This window comes from Pipistrellus kuhlii, unplaced genomic scaffold, assembly GCF_014108245.1.
Source record: "Pipistrellus kuhlii isolate mPipKuh1 unplaced genomic scaffold, mPipKuh1.p scaffold_m20_p_35, whole genome shotgun sequence".
NCBI lineage: Eukaryota > Metazoa > Chordata > Mammalia > Chiroptera > Vespertilionidae > Pipistrellus > Pipistrellus kuhlii.
In genome coordinates, this window is record NW_023425535.1 from 4,033,690 (window position 1) to 4,050,388 (window position 16,699).

General features: G+C 37.3%; 1 protein-coding gene across 2 annotated transcripts in view; it reads right to left on the minus strand.

Moving 5' to 3' along the window:
* The window catches only part of BMPR1A (bone morphogenetic protein receptor type 1A), a 167,349-nt gene that overhangs the window by 37,447 nt on the left and 113,203 nt on the right, over positions 1-16,699 (minus strand). For both annotated transcript variants that reach the window (XM_036461234.2, XM_045570699.1), the window contains one exon: positions 10,475-10,637. In XM_036461234.2, the coding sequence (XP_036317127.1) occupies positions 10,475-10,637 (163 nt within the window). The remainder of the gene's footprint in view (positions 1-10,474; positions 10,638-16,699) is intronic.

Genomic DNA, 16,699 nt, shown 5'->3' on the forward strand with positions numbered 1-16,699 from the left:
ACTAAAGGGTTACGGGATTCATTCTCCTAACTCAGCTGCAGGCTCAATCCCTGGCCCATTGGGGTGAGTGTGGGAAGCAACCAACCTATGTCTCTCACATCGATGTTTCTCTCTCTCTGGCTCTCCTCTTAGCTTCCATTCTCTCTACAAATTAATGGGAAAAATATCTCTGGGTAAGGATTAACAATCTGTAATAATAAAAGGGCAATATGCTAATTAGATCAAACGTCCTTCTGGATGAAGCTGGGGCCGGAAGGAAGCAGCCCAGGTCCCGGGTGCTTGAGGGAAGCTGGTGCCAGAAGCTGGGGGAAGGAAGACCTACTGTTGTATGAATTTTCATTTTTCTATAAGGAGAAAATGTGAAGTGAGGGATAAAATTCTGATAAAATCGATGACTTGGTTTCACTCTGGGTTATTCAGCCACTAACAAATACCCTACACAATAGGCAGGTACTACGGACGTGAAGTCTGGCAAGAAGCCATTTGGTGACATAGTGGGGAGTAGTTCCCCATGACACAGATCACCCAGCCTGTCACAATAAAGTCAACCACCACCAGAGGACAAACAACAAATTTATGATGTGAAGAACCATCATATAATTTCAAGATTTCACTATATATCTGGTCATGTTCAAAGAGCAGCCAATTATCAGAAAAGTACAAAATAAAACATAAAAAGGAAACAATTAATTGACTAGATTGGGTTGTTCAGGGAATTCTTTTTTGGATAGTGACCCAATTCTTCAAATGTAGAATAGAATTACGTGGTCATGTATAGTACGCTGAATAGCTAACATAAAACCAAGTAGGAAAACGAAAATGCCTACAATAATCAGATTGGTTTGGGGACTTGGCTTAACACCCACAATATCATTTTTACACATCTGTAAAATATTCAGTCAATTTAGAATTACAAGGTTTTGGTGACATTTTCATGTGTTTTGTTTTCTGTTTATTTGTTGTTTTTTTATAATCTCAATGTTTTCTATGAGTATCAATAATTTTATAAAAAGATCATTAAAAGAACTCAAAATGTTAAATAAATATCACATTCTTCTCATCTCATTTAAAAAGATATAATACAATGTTACTCTAAGAAAGTAACTACCACAAAGCATTTGAGATCTTGTTTCACAACATGTCATTCGTTGGGCTCCAATACACTCTAATAAAAATTCTCTATAGGTTCGTGCTTACTCAACAAATACATCAACATAGCACCTCTGAGGAGACACCAGGAAAGAGACTTGCAAGAGGAAGACACATTATCTGGAACTTAAAAATCAATTAAAAAAAAAGGATAGAAAAACAATTTTGAAAAATGGCAGCAGAGTAAGTAGATGCTACAAGGATACGCTCCCAGGACCAATCTGGAATTACAACTATAATACAGAAAAATTTCCCGAATAATCAACTGAAGACTTGCTGGACAGAACCCTGATAACTGAGGACGGAAAGTGGAGACTGCATAGAGGCTGGCACCTAAAATGAGGAGACAAACCACCGCCAAATGAAAGAATAAGAGAATTCTCCAGAAGAAGCAATCAATCAAATGGAGGTAAGAAATTTATCTGATACAGAGTTCAGAATAATAATGGTAAAGATGCTCAACAGCATGAGAAAAGATATAACTATGAAAACAGGAATAAAGAATGACATAGTACAAATAAAGAACACAATGGAGGAATACACAGCAGATTAGGGGAAGCTGAGGATTGGATTGTTGAATTATAAGACAGGGTTGAAAAATGTCAATCAGAGAACCAAAAAGAAAAAAAAAATTAAAAAACAGGAGAACAGCTTAAGGGAGCTGTGGTACAACAGGAAACATTAACAATATTCACATAGCAGATATGCCATAAGAGGCAGAAAAGGAGAAAGGTAGATAATATGTTTGAAGAAATAATAATAGAAAACTTCCCTAACCTGGTGAAAGAAAAAGACACACAAATTCAGGAGGCATATGAAGAACCCAAACAGGCCCACACACTGATACATCATAATTATGTTGCCAAAAATTAAAGACAGAGAATCTTAAAGGCAGCAAGAGAAAAGCAAACTATTACCTACAAAGGAGTTCCCATAAGGCTGACACCTGATTTCTCATCAGAACTCTACAGACCACAAGGGAATGGCACGAAATATCAAGGTATTGAAAAGCAAGAATATGAAACAGAGATTATTATATCCAGCAAGGCTATCATTCAAAATAGATAGTGAAATTAAGAGGTTCCCAGACAACAAAAGGCTAAAGGAATTCATAACCACCAAGCCAACGTTATAAGGAGCCCTACACTCCACCACGGAAAGGTCCACCTCAGATAACTGGGAGGCTGACCCACTGAACCACATAGGGCACCTTAGCACACAAAAGCCACCCTACCAACTCAGGGAATCAGCGAAAATGCCGAAACAAGTAAACAGATCACAAACGAAAGAAATGAGAGGAAAATAAGAGACTGGATATAGAGTTCAAAACCACGCTTATAAGGTTTTTCAAGAATTTCCTAGAAAAGGCCGATAAAATAAACGAGACCTATGAGGATATGAAAAGGGATCAACTAGAAAGAATACATTGTCTGAAATAAAAAATATTATACAGAGTCCTAAAAACAGAATGGAAGATCGCAAGAATCAAGTCAAAGATTTGAAACACAAAGAGCCAGAGGACACTCCTCCGCAGAAGCAAGAAGACAAGAGAATCCAGAAAGTTGAAGATAGTGTAAGAAACCTCTGGGACAACTTCAAGCGTACCAACATCAGAATTATAGAGGTACGAGAAGATGAGAGAGAGCAAGATACCGAAAACATACTGAAAGAAATAGTGACAGAAAACTTCCCCCACCTGGTGAAAGAAATAAACTTATAAGTCCAGGAAGCACACAGAACCCCAAACAAAAGGAATCCAAAGAGGACCACACCAAGACACATCATAATTAAAATTCCAAGAGCAAAAGACAAAGAGAGAATATTAAAAGCAGCAAGAGCAGCCGAAACCGGTTTGGCTCAGGGGATAGAGCATCAGCCTTCAGACTGAAGGGTCCCGGGTTCAATTCCGGTCAATGGCATGTACCTTGGTTGCGGGCACATCCCCAGTAGGGGGTATGCAAGAGGCAACTGAATAATGATTTTCTCTCATCTATGTTTCTAAATCTATCCCTCTCTCTCTTCCTCTCTTTAAAAAAAAATCAACAAATAAACAAACAAACAAAAAAACCCCCAGCAAGAGCAAAGCAGATAGTTACCTATAAAGGAGCACCCATAAGATTGTCAGCTGATTTCTCAACAGAAACCATGCAGGCCAGACGGGAATGGAAAGAAATATTCAAGGTGATGAATAGCAAGAATCTACAGCCAAAAATACTCTACCCAGCAAAGCTATCACTCAGAATCGAAGGCCAGATAAAGAGCTTCACAAAAAAAAAGCTAAATGAGTTCATCACCTCCAAACCAGAATTATATGAATTGCTGAAGGGGGTTCTTTAGGAAGAGGAAGAAAATAAAGATAAAAAATATGAACAACAGCCAAAACCGGTTTGGCTCAGTGGATAGAGCGTCAGCCTGCGGACTGAAAGATCCCGGGTTTGATTCCGGTCAAGGGCATGTACCTTGGTTGTGGGCACATCCCCAGTAGGGGGTGTGCAAGAGGCAGCTGATCGATGTCTCTCTCTTATTGATTTCTAACTCTCTATCTCTCTCCCTTCCTCTCTGTAAAAACTCAATAAAATATATTTTAAAAAATATGAACAACAAATACGTAACTATGAACAAGTGAATCTAAAAACCAAGTGAATTAAAAAACCTGATGAACAATATTAACTGTTGAATATAATAGAATCAGAGGAATGGAAGGGGAGTGAACTGATTCTCTGGGAAAAGGGGAGAGGGGGGTGTGGGAAGAGACTGAATATAAACTGTGCACCTTTGGATGAAGATAATGGGGGGTGGGGAAAGGGCAGAGGGTGGGGTGGGAACCTGGTGGAGGAGAGCAATGGAGGGAAAAAAAATGAGGAACATTTGTAATAATATGAAAAATAAAGATTTATTAAAAAAACGAAAACTAAAAATGGGACTCCCATTTGACCCAGTAATCCCACTCCTAGGAATATATCCCAAGAAACTAGAAACACCAATCAGAAAGGATATATGCACCCCTATGTTCATAGCAGCACAATTTACAATAGCTAAGATTTGGAAAAAGCCTAAGTGCCTGTCAGCAGATAACTGGATCAGAAAACCATGATACATCTACACAATACTATGCTGCCATAAAAAAGAAGGAATTCTTACCATTTGCAGCAACCTGGATAGAATTGGAGAACATTATGCTAATGGAAATAAGCCAGTCAGTGAAAGAAAAATACCACATAATCTCACTCATTTTTGGATAATAAAGAACATTATAAACTGATGAATAAAAAGATACTGAAGCAGTAAAGCATCAAACAGACTATCAAATTACAGAGGTATGTTAGGGCAGCGTTTTTCAACCGCTGTTCTGCGGCACACTTGCCTGGTGTGCCGTAGGTGCAGACAAGACAAGAATTTTATAATTTTTCACTATTTTGTTTACTTAATATTTCATAATAAAGTAACTATAAAATACTTTCTTTGTGTTTATTTGATTCCTATTCAAGAGAATTACTTTATATATAGTCAATATAGGCACAGAGTTAAATTTTTTAACATTTTCTAATGGTGGTGTGCCTCGTGATTTTTTTCATGAAACAAGTGTGCCTTTGCCCAAAAAAGGTTGAAAAACACTGTGTTAGGAAGAGGTGGGGGAGATAAGAGATCAATGGAAGGACTTGTATGCACGCATATACGCATAACAAAGGATGCAAAACTATGGGGGGGGGTAAAGGCATGTATGGGAGTAGGGGGGGCAATGGTAAGATATGTACACATATAATACCTTAATTAAAAAATGGGAAGAAAAGAAATGCTAAAGGTACTACTATAATAGGAAGAAAGAGAGAGAGAGAAAGCTAGGCACACAGAATTAAAATAGCAATAAGTAACTACCTGTCAATAATAACTTTAAGTGTAAATGGATTAAATGCTCCAATCAAAATGCATACGGTAGCTAAACATATATGAAAACATGACCCAACTATATGCAATCTATAAGAGACCTAACTCAGAACAAAAGACGCACACAGGATGAGAGTGAAAGGATGGAAATGGTTTTGTGTGTGTGTGTGTGTGTGTGTGTGTGTGTGTGTGTGTGTGTTTTTCATGCAAAAGGAAAAGAAAAAAAAAGTTGGGGTAGTAATACTCATATCAAAGAAAATAGACTTCAAAATGAAGGCCATCACAAGAGACAACAAAGGTCACTACATAATACTAAAGGAATGAATGCAACAAGAGGATATAACCCCGTTAAAATATATGCACCCAATATAGGAGCACCTAAATATATAAAAAAAAGAACTTCTAGAGGACTTTAAGGGAGAGATTACCAACAATACAATCATTGTAGGGAACTTTAACACCCCACTGAATTCACTGGATAGATCTTCCAGACAAAAAAAAATGAATAAGGAATCAGTGACCCTGAAGGACACGCTGGAACAGATGGATTTGACTAACATTTATAGAATATTTTACCCCCAAAGCTGAAGAATATACAGTCTACTCAAATGCACATGGGTCATTCACAAAGATAGACCACATACTAGGATGCAAAACAAGTCTTTATAAGTTCAAAGAGATTGAAATTATATATAATAGTTTTTTTCAGATCACAATGGAATAAAATTAGAAATCAACTACAGTAAAAACACCAAAAAAACATTTCAAACACATGGAGGCTAAACAGCATGTTATTAAACAATGAATGGCTTACTAAAGAGATCAAGAAAGAAATAAAAAACTTCCTAGAAACAAATGAAAATGAACACACAATAACCCCAAATCTCTGGGACACAGCAAAAGCAGTCCTGAGAGGGAAGTTCGTAGCACTACAGACCTACCTAAAAAATAAATAAAAAATAACCATAATAATAAACTATTTAACTATAACTTAAAGAACTATAAAGAGAACAACAAAAGCCCAGAGTAAGAAGGAAGAAAATAATAAACACCAGAATAAAAATAAATGACATAGAGACTAAAATAAAAATAAAAAAATACAAAAAAAAAAAGAAACCAAGAGCTGGTTCTTTGAGAGGAAGAATAAATAAGATTGATGAACAGTTAGCCAGACTCATCAAGAAACAGAGAGAAGACCCAAGTAAGTAACATAAAGAACAGAACTGGAGAAGTAACATCACAGAAATACAAAGGATTGTAAGAAAATACTATGAACAACTATGTGCCAACAAGCTGGACAATGTTAAGAAATGAACAAATTCCAAAAAAAAAAAAAAAAAAAAAAAATACAACCTCCCAAAACTAAATCAGGAAGAATAAAAAAAACCTGAACAGGCCAATAACAACTTATGAAATAGAAGCAGTAATTAAAAAACTCCCAGCAAACAAAAGCCAGGTCTGGATGGCTTCACAGGGGAGTTTTACCAAACATTCAAAGAAGTAGTACTAACATCTATACTCCTTAAACTACTCCAAAAATGCAAGAGGAAGGAACACTTCTACCGTGTTTCCCTGAAAATAAGACATCCTCAGAAAATAAGACCTACTTATAGGTTTCCTTCTGAGTGAAATATAAGGCATCCCCCAAAAATAAGGCCCCCCCTAGGCTAAACATGAGAGATTTGGTCCACTGATTCTGAAAGAAATGGAGTCACAAAAAATTCACCAGGAAATTCAGGAATTGGATTGTTATGATGATGTTCCAGAAGATGATGACATGATTGTCATTGAATAAATGAGTAAATTCTTGATACTGTAGGATTCACAGTTTTGTCTGGTTTGTGTTGACAACTACCGTACTACCGTACCGAATACAGGTAATAAATTTCCTTTATTTTCATTTAACAATAAATGTGTACCGTATTCTTCTTCTTGGAAAAATAAGACATCCCCTAAAAATAAGACCTAGCTCATCTTTGGGAGCAAAAATTAATATAAGACACTGTCTTATTTTCGGGGAAACAGGGTAAGTTCTTTTTATGAGGCTAGCAGTATTCTAATTCCAAAACCAAATAAAGACACTACAAAGAAAGAAAATTATAGGCCAATTTATATATATATATATATATATATATATATATATATATATATATATATATATATATTTTTTTTAATATATATAAAAACCCTAATACACAAATAGACAGAATGGTGGAACAACTGAACAAACAGTTGCTATGACGTGCACTAACCACCAGGAGGGTGCATGTGGAACATGGTGGGTATTGGCAGCAGAGCACAGAACACGGCTGTGGTGGGATGATGGAGCAGGTAAGCGGGGGTGCTAGACCAAGGCAGGGCGCTGACCGATGGCATTGGGTGAGCCTCTGGTGGTTACTGAGAATTCTCTGCTCTTGTGCATTGCGGTCCTGCATGGCTCTTGCATCTGCTGCCAGTGCCGGAGTCACCCCTTGAACCTGCTGTTGGTACCAGAGCTGCCAGGAAACAGGGGGCTGGGGGCCACAGCGGGAGGGGCCAGGCAGGGACATGGAGGATGGGTTGAGAATTGCCCCTGTACCCATCGCAGCCTCATGGCCCACTGTTTCATTCAAGATGCACGAATATGTACACTGGGCCCCTAGTATCCCTAATAAATATAGATGCTAAAATCCTCAACAAAATATTAGCAAATCACACCTGGCAATCTATAATAATAAAAGTGTTATATGCTAATTGGACCAGATGTCCTTCTGGACATCCTTCTGGACAACCTTCCAGACGAAGCTGGAGCTGCAAGGGAAGCACGGGTCCCAGCTTCCAGGGGGAAGCCGGTGCCGTAGCTGGGGGAAGAAAGGCCCACTCTTGCATAAATTTCATGCATCGGGCCTCTAGTATAATTAAAATATCATACACCATAACCAAGTGGGATTCATTCTAAAAATGCAAAGCTGATACAATATTTGCAAATCAATGAACATGATACATCACATAAACAAACAAAGACAAAAATCATGTGATCTTATTAATAGATGCAGAAAAAGCACTCAACAAAACCCAACATCCTATTTTTATAAAAACTCAGCAAAGTGAGAATAGATAGACCATATCTCAACATGATAAAGGCCATATATGACAAACCTACAGCGAACACAATACTAAAACCATTTTCCCTAAGAACAGGAATAAGCTAGGGATGTCCGTTTTCACCACTGTTATTCAATATAGCACAGTTTGTCTTAGCTACAGTGATCAGACAAGAAGAAGAAATAAAAGGCAACCAAATTAGAAAGGAGAAAGTAAAACTCTCATTATTCCAAGATGACATGATATTGTACATAGAAAACCAGAAAGACTCCACCAAAAAACAATTAGATTTAATAAATGAATCTGGCAATGTAGCAGGATAAAATATCAACACTTAAAAATCGATGGCTTTTTTATATACCAATAATGAATGCTCAGAAAGAGAAATTAAATAATCCCATTTACCATTGCAATAAATCATTAAGATACTTAGGAATAAACTTAACCAAGGAGATAAGACTTGTGCTTGGAAAACTACAGGATGTTAAAAAAAAAAGAGATGTAAGATATAAACAAGTGTAAGAATATACTGTGTTCATGGATTGGTAAAATCAATATCATTAAAATGTCCATACTACCCAAGACATTCTACACATTCAATGCAATTCCTATTAAAATAGCAACAGCATACTTCAGAGATCTAGAAAAAGTACCACAAAAATTTATATGGAACCAAAAAAGGTCCTGAACAGCTGCAGCAATCTTGAGAAAGAAGAACAAAGTAGGAATAATCAGAATGCCAGATATCAAGTTATACTACAAAGCCACTATAATCAAAACAGCCTGGTGCTGGCACAAGAACGGGCATATAGATCAATGGGGGAGAACAGAGACTCCAGAAATAGATGCAAACCATTATGCTCAAGTAATATTTGGCAAAGGAGGCAAGAGATACAGCGGAGTCAAGACAGTCTCTTCAATAAATGATGTTGGGAAAATTGAACAGATACATGCAAAAAAATGAACCTAGACCACCAACTGACACCATACACACGAATAAACTCAAAGTGGGTAAAAGACTAAAATGTAAGTTGGGAAACCATAAATGTTCTAGAAGAAACCATACATAGCAAAATCTCAGACATCTCTTGTACCAATGTTTACAGATACATCGCCTATGGCAAACGAATCTAAGGAGAAAACAAATGGGACTACATCAAAATAAAAGGCTTCCACACAGTAAAAGAAACCATGAACAAAACGAAAAGAGAGACCACTTTATGGGAGAACTTATTTGGCAATGATACATCTGATAAAGGGTTAATATCCAAAATATCTAAGGAACTCATACAACTTAACAAAAGGAAGACAAACAATCCAATTAAAAAGGACCTCAATAGACACTTCTCCAAAGTGGACATACAGACCACCAAGAGACATATGAAAAATGCTCAAAGTCACTGATCATCAAAGAGATGCAAATTAAAACAACAATGAGGTATCTCCTCACACCTGTCAGAATGGCTACCATCAACAGATCAACAAATGACAAGTGCTGGCAAGGATGTGGAGAAAAGGGAACCCTTGTGTACTGCAGGTGGGAATGCAGACTGGTGCAGCCATTATGGAAAACAATATGGAACTTCTTCAGAAACTTAAATATGGAACTGCCATTTGATCTAGTGATTCCACTTCTAGAAATATATCCTAAGAAACCAGAAACACCAATCAGAAAGAATGTATGCACCCCTATGTTCATGCAGCACAGTTTACAATAGCTAAGATCTGGAAACAGTCCAAGTGCCCATCAGCAGAGGAGTGGATAAAAATCTGTGGCACATTTACACCATGGAATGCTATACAGCAGTTAAGGAAGGATCTCTTACCCTTTGGACAGCATGGAGGGGCCTGGGGAGTATCATGCTAAGTGAAATAAGCCAGTCAGAGAAAGACAAGTATCACATGGCCTCACTCATATGTGGAACCTAATGAGCAAAACAAACTGATGAACAAAGAGGATCCAGAGACATGGCAGCATGAACAGACTGTGGAACCTCAGAGAGAATGTGGGGGAGGGTGGTGGGTAGGAGGTAATCAACCAAAGACCTTGTATGCATATATCATAGCCCAGGGACATGGACAGTTAGGTGGTGAAAGCCTGGAGTAGTGGTGGGCTGGAGGGTTTTAATGGGGGGAAAGGGGAACACATTTAATACTTTCAACAATAAAGATTAAAAAAGAATAAAGTAAGCATCAATCAACAGAAATAAATATTCCCATATAAAGAGCAAAAAGCTTTTGGCTCTTAGGAAGACAGGATATAAAGTTAAGGGAAAAAAGCCACAGATGAGGTAAATGATCGTTAAACAGTCCTGAGTGCCATGCCCTCCTCCTCACTGGAAGAAGAAGTACTCACATGCACGTATTGTTGACAGCATCGTCGGGGCAGTGGCCAGAGCAGTAGCACTTCAGAAAAGGCAGGGTGTCTTCTGGGGCTAAGGTGACTCCACCTTCTGACTTTTTCTGGTCAGAGTCTGATTTCATCCCAGTGCCATGGAGCATACTGTCTAGATTCTGTCCTGTAATCATACGTGAAATTTAAGCCATTTCTGAAAAGCTAATTCTTTGATTTTAGTTTTCAATGAGGAAACGTTTCTAAGCTTTTGTTTTTTATCATAGTAATTGTAGCTAATTTGTCTTTCATTAAAATTAAATTTCATAAACACAAGTCACAGTCATTTATTACTAACCTATTTATTATGCTCAGAATTACTAGTCCAGAGACTGGGATGTGCAGAGATGACATGGCACAATGTTTGCACTAGTGAAGGATAAACAAGAGTGGCAAAGGTAGAACATAGTCAGAAGTTTTAAGAAAGGTACATGGAAGCAACTTCAGGGAAGGCTGAGCTTGTTTCCAATCATTATAAAACAAACAAATTGTGTGTGTGTGTGTGTGTGTGTGTGTGTGTTTTCTTAAACGCTTTGGTTTAAAACCTGTGAGTGGTTAAGAAAAAAAAATAAGCCTTTCATTTGTGCTTTTACGTGGAAGTGGAGTTACTAAGCAATTGCTTACGTAAGGGAACTGTGAGAGCACGGGGACTAATCATAGTGTCTAGTGCCTTTTATCTTCAAGGTCACTGGTTCAAATTGAACTCTGTTGCCAGAAACTGCAGGTCATTCCCGCATTAGAGTCTAGTAGCTTCAAATGACAGATACCGTCATATTCGGTACTGAATTTTTCAGGCTGAAAGCAGAATAGAACTAAAATAATATTTCAGTAATTCCTCCCCATGAATCAGCTGAAATCCACAAAGGCTGATCTCAAGGAAATAAAATATAGAGCCAAACAGGTAGGAAACATTAAGATACTTGGGTATGCATTTAATTATAAATGTTAAATAAGTGGTTCAAGGCTTACTAATTAGACCTGACTTTAAATTTCACCTTACTGGTGAAAGGAACTATTGAAAGGAAAACACACTCACATATATTCACACAGATAACAGGAAAAATGTGTTATTAAGTACATTACGGTGATTCCATACCTTGAGTTTTAATAATCTTTACTTATTCCTCTAAATTACTACAAAACTTAAAGACTTCATTTTTGTGAAGAACATCAAATATAAAATTAAGCCAGGGGCAAAGGAGGGAGAAAGGGAAGAAATCCTAACAGTTGGAAATAAGGAGACCAGATTCTGGTTTACAATGGCTCTCCCACAATCAGCCATGGGTGCTCCAGGATAAGCCACACCACTTCTCCAGCCTCGCTTCCTCAGGAAGTCCTTAGTACTAGAGGACGTGAGGTCTCTTAACTACCTCTAAAATCCTCTCACAGTAACGGAAGGAAGCATCCGGCTAACTACAGACAACAAATGGTAAACAATATATCACGCTATTAATTTTTCAAAAATCTAATGACATAGAAAAAGTAGTAAGTATGTGTGGCCAAAATAGTGTTGAAATAGTAAAACGTCAAAGGTCCAAGTCCCAATTATGTTCATGGATAAGTTACTCTCAGTTCTTTATTTATTAAAAAAAAAATGATAATAATACCTGCCCATTTATATCAGGAGGTTATATACAGATCAAACGAATTTATAATATAAAATAATATGAAAATGAAAATATTACTACTAATAAATATTATACTAAAAGATCACTTGATACTTGAAAATTCAATTATATGATCATTAATACACATAACTTCCTAGAAAATTATCTGAATTTAAGAGATAAATTCCAATTAAAATAACTTGCATCTGGGATTTGTATCATCTCAAATATTTATTTAACAAAGCACTAATTAGAGGCACACTCTGTTTACGCAAGGCACTGCATTCTGAAAACTGATGTGATCCTTGGAAGGAGACGGGGGGGGGGGGGGGGGGGGGCGGGCACGTAAACAAACACAATATGAAAAGTGATACTGTAGAATACAAAGGTGTTATATAAACGAAGAAGAGAGTAAATGACAAATGTCCTAAGGTGTCAAAAGCAATGAAATCTTAGTTATATCTCTTTTATTAAAAAAATATTTTTTAAATTGACTTTAGAGATAAAGGGAGTGGGGGAGAGATAGAAACACCAATGATAAGAATCACTGACTGGCTGCCTCCTGCACGCCCCTACTGGGGACTGGGCCTACAACCTGGGCATGAGCCCTGACCGGGAATCGAACTGTGACCTCCTGGGTCATAGGTCATAGGTCGTTGCTCAAACACTGAGCCATACCTTAAAATTGTAAAATTACACTAAGTAGTGTTATGATGCAAAGAAAAATACCTAGCAGCAGCCTCCTTGCACTCTCTCCTTAAATAACAGCACCCATTCCCAAATCTTTTTGTTGGTGTTTCCTTGATTTATCCCTCCAGCCTTAGCTGGCTTAAGTATCTCAAAATTAACAACTCCAAAATGGAACTCTTGTCTTTTACCCTTTGAGGAGAAAAGATCCTCCTCTTAGTCTTTCGGCTCAAACTCTAAAATATACCTCTTTCTTTTTAACTGCATGCCACTTCCAAGATGAAAATCTCCAGTGATCTCTGATCCTGTCACTCACCTGCTTAAAACCAATTAATGGCTTCATATGCACTATATGCATCAGCCTCCTGAGGCCCAGCAGGGTTTGGACCCTGTGTACCTCTCCAACATCAATTCACAGCATTTCCCTCCATCACGCTCAGGCACACTGGCCTTCTGTCAGTTCCTACCCACAAATCCTGTTTACAAAGTGTACCATTAAGAGGTCTGCCGTGGGTTGGAGCTATAGATTCTATATTTCAAAACAAACACATGTAAGAAATATTTAATAGCTTAGAAAACACACACACACACACACACTAATAGAGACAAATGGCTAAAAGATACAAGTGACTATATATAGGAACATTTATATCGTGCTCTTTTGTCCTTCAAAGAAACTTTCAGCATTATTGATTTTACTAGATTTTCATTCCTGGCTAAATAAATGTTCCTACCTTCCCAGCAATCTATTGGATTTTTTTGTATAAAGAAGAGAAACTCCCTCTCTCCTATCCTTAAGATAAAACATCTACAACAGGAATCAGAAGGTAAAAAATAGGCGAGTTGCAGAGACCAGTGGGATGTCAGTACATTGCATGATGGAGATAGTCAGCAAGAGCAGTTTTCTGTAATTTATGTGCTATTGAGTAGTGACCATTGAAGGTTTTTTCCAAGCTTTCCTCTGAGTGGAAGCTTATATAGTACTTGTCATATTTCTTCATCATTTAATACTAGGTGTGTTGGAAATCGGGAATTTCTCTTTTAGCCATACATTGCTGGGCCACAAAGAGTCACACCTGGACCTGATGGGGAAGGCTAGAGAGAATCCAAAAACCCTGGGGTAGTAGCTGAGTATTAAGTGAATGAAACTCTGGGTTGTAAGTCCCTTTGGGGAGGATCTGAATATTTCATGTCAACGTTAATGCTTCTAGTATATGCATGTGAGAAAGGGGATGCATGATGTTAGAGAGATCAAAGGCTGCCCTACAACAGATTCTGTTAATTTGTTGTGGGGTCGAACCCTAGGTTCAAAATAAGACCACTGGAGGCTGATGATTTATTTAAAAAAGCAGGCAAAAGATTTATTGAAATATCTGGCCAGGACAGCTGCAAGAGCACCACATGCAGGTGGACCCTACACGATTGCGCCGCTTTAGGGGCAGGTAGTTATTTTTAAAGGTTCTGACGAGGAAAACCCCTATTTTGCAACAAACTGTTGTTTGGAATTTTCTGCTGTTCTTCCTAGATAAAATGTTGCTTTCTAGTTTGCTTTAGCCCATTTGAAGAATGATGAAGATAAACTTAGCTGTCTGACCTTGTAGGCCAGAGACCAGATATGCCCACAATCTCAATACCATGCCAGGTGCACCTTCTCAATTGGATAGAACTGGTATTGTTTTTCAAGGCCAGCATCGAGATAACCACTAAGTGCACATAGGACTGGCTCTTTAATTTAAAAAAAAAGAAAAAAAAAAAAAGGAAGTTCTGCCTGTAACCTTGCTTAGAATTTGATTAGAATTTGAATTCATCCTATTTCAAATTGTCCTACTCCTCTTTACCTTGGTGACAATGTCTGCGTGCACTTACTCCCACCCACTTTTTGTGTGTAAGTATCTGCCTCGCCTTCATGTGACTCAGAGAAGCACAGCCCTCCTCTCTAAAGATAACTGTTTGTCTAATCTAACAATTTTAGTTCCATTCCCCTTGCTGTTTACACAAGAACATATAATAAGTTCTGCCTAATGAAATTAGAAGGAAGTTTGTTGGGTGGAGGTTGAAGAGGTGTCTGGGGAAAGATTTCTTAACCAAGTAAAAAGAGACAGCCACCCTCTTCTTCCACTGAATGCTGTCAACTGAAGTTTCTACATCTGCATATCATGCTTGGCCCCCAGCAGCCACTGTGGTCAGGAAGTGAGTTAGCCTATGGTTAAATTGCTATGTGCAGAACAGCACAGTTTAAACAGAGAAAGACTTTGATGAGCCAAGGAATTAACTAATTGGATTACCCCTATGTTCATCCCATGTGTGATATTAACATTTTCCTTTTTGTTTAAGCTATTTTACTTACTTTGGATTTTTGTTACTATTAGTCTTAAAATGTTTTCAGATAAAAAAGATAAAATCTGTTTCAGATCCTTTTAGTTGCCCAATGGATACTTATTCCCTCACTCCTTCTCCGTCTTCCTAGTTAACAGAACTCTGATTCTGTTGGGTACAGGCATGTCCAACTCTAGGTAATGGATTTAGCTATTAATCTAAGCCAGTGGTGGGCAAACTCATTAGTCAACAGAGCCAAATATCAACAGTACAACGATCGAAATTTCTTTTGAGAGCCAAAAACCGACTTCTGCGCATGGGCCACCAAGTTTCAATGGCACTGTACGTGCGCAACTGCACATGGTATTTTTTTTAAAACAAGTCAGCTGGGACACTTTTGCTTTCTTGATATAAAGTCCAGCTGAAGCCAGGACTGACCCTTCCCTCATTTTTCTTTCCTCAATGCAAATAGCAGCAGCCATTCTGTAACCCTAAGGGAAAAGCCAAGAAAATCACAGAAATGCCAACCTTGATACCACTCAAGAACACCAGAAAATGTTTACCATCTCTCTCCTAAAAAAAAAAATCTCTCTTTAAGTCTCTGTTTATTGGTTAATTTTAACTTAAAACTAGAATATGACCAAGTAAAAACCAAGAACTATCAGATGTTAAAATGAGATTCTAACTTGAGCAGTTTTATCTCAATGTAAAAGTGCTTTAATCTGATCATAATATTTGATGCTCAAAATATTCCTGTTTATATCTAGGATAAGTGTCATTATTTCTATTTTCTAACAAGGACCAAGGTACAGGAAAATTTACTTTCCCAAGACACAATTCAAGATAAAGATAGAGCCTAAGTCAAAGTCATCTTCATTAATACCACTCTCCAATCCTTCTTAGTAATCTTTAGGAAATAACGTTTTCTCCTACATTCGTCTTTCCTCCCTATACAAATTTTAGTTCTTTCTTCTCTTTAAGAGCAAATGTTATCTTAAGGCAACTATAAGTTAGGGGCAAAATGGGAAATGGGGGACATTTGTAATATTATCAACAATAAAAAAATCAAAAATTAAAATTAAAAAAATAAAGCAACTACAAACTACACTTTTTTGAAAGGAAATATAACAAATTTTGCTCTTTATCAGAGAAATAAAATTCATACTAAGATTTTTCACTTATGCCTTATAACTAATTATTAATTTATTTCATCTAAAATTTTTTATAATAAGACAAACTAAGTCAGGTGGGAATGAGAATCTTATACCATATTCCCTCTGTGTGATCTATATAGATTAAGTATTTTTAAAATACCAAATAGATTACCTGGAAGCAAGGTAACAATATAAGTGTTAATTCATCTTAAAAACTATGACAGCTTTGGTTGATGCTGATCAAGGCATATAACAACAGATGCTAAAATAAAATTGTTTTATTAAATAAGATGGTATTTCATTTAAAAAGTTTTTTTAAAAATATATTTTATTGATTTTTTACAGAGAGAGTTAGAAACACCGATGAGAGAGACATCGATCAGCTGCCTTTTGCACACCCCCTACCGGGGATGTGCCCGCAACCA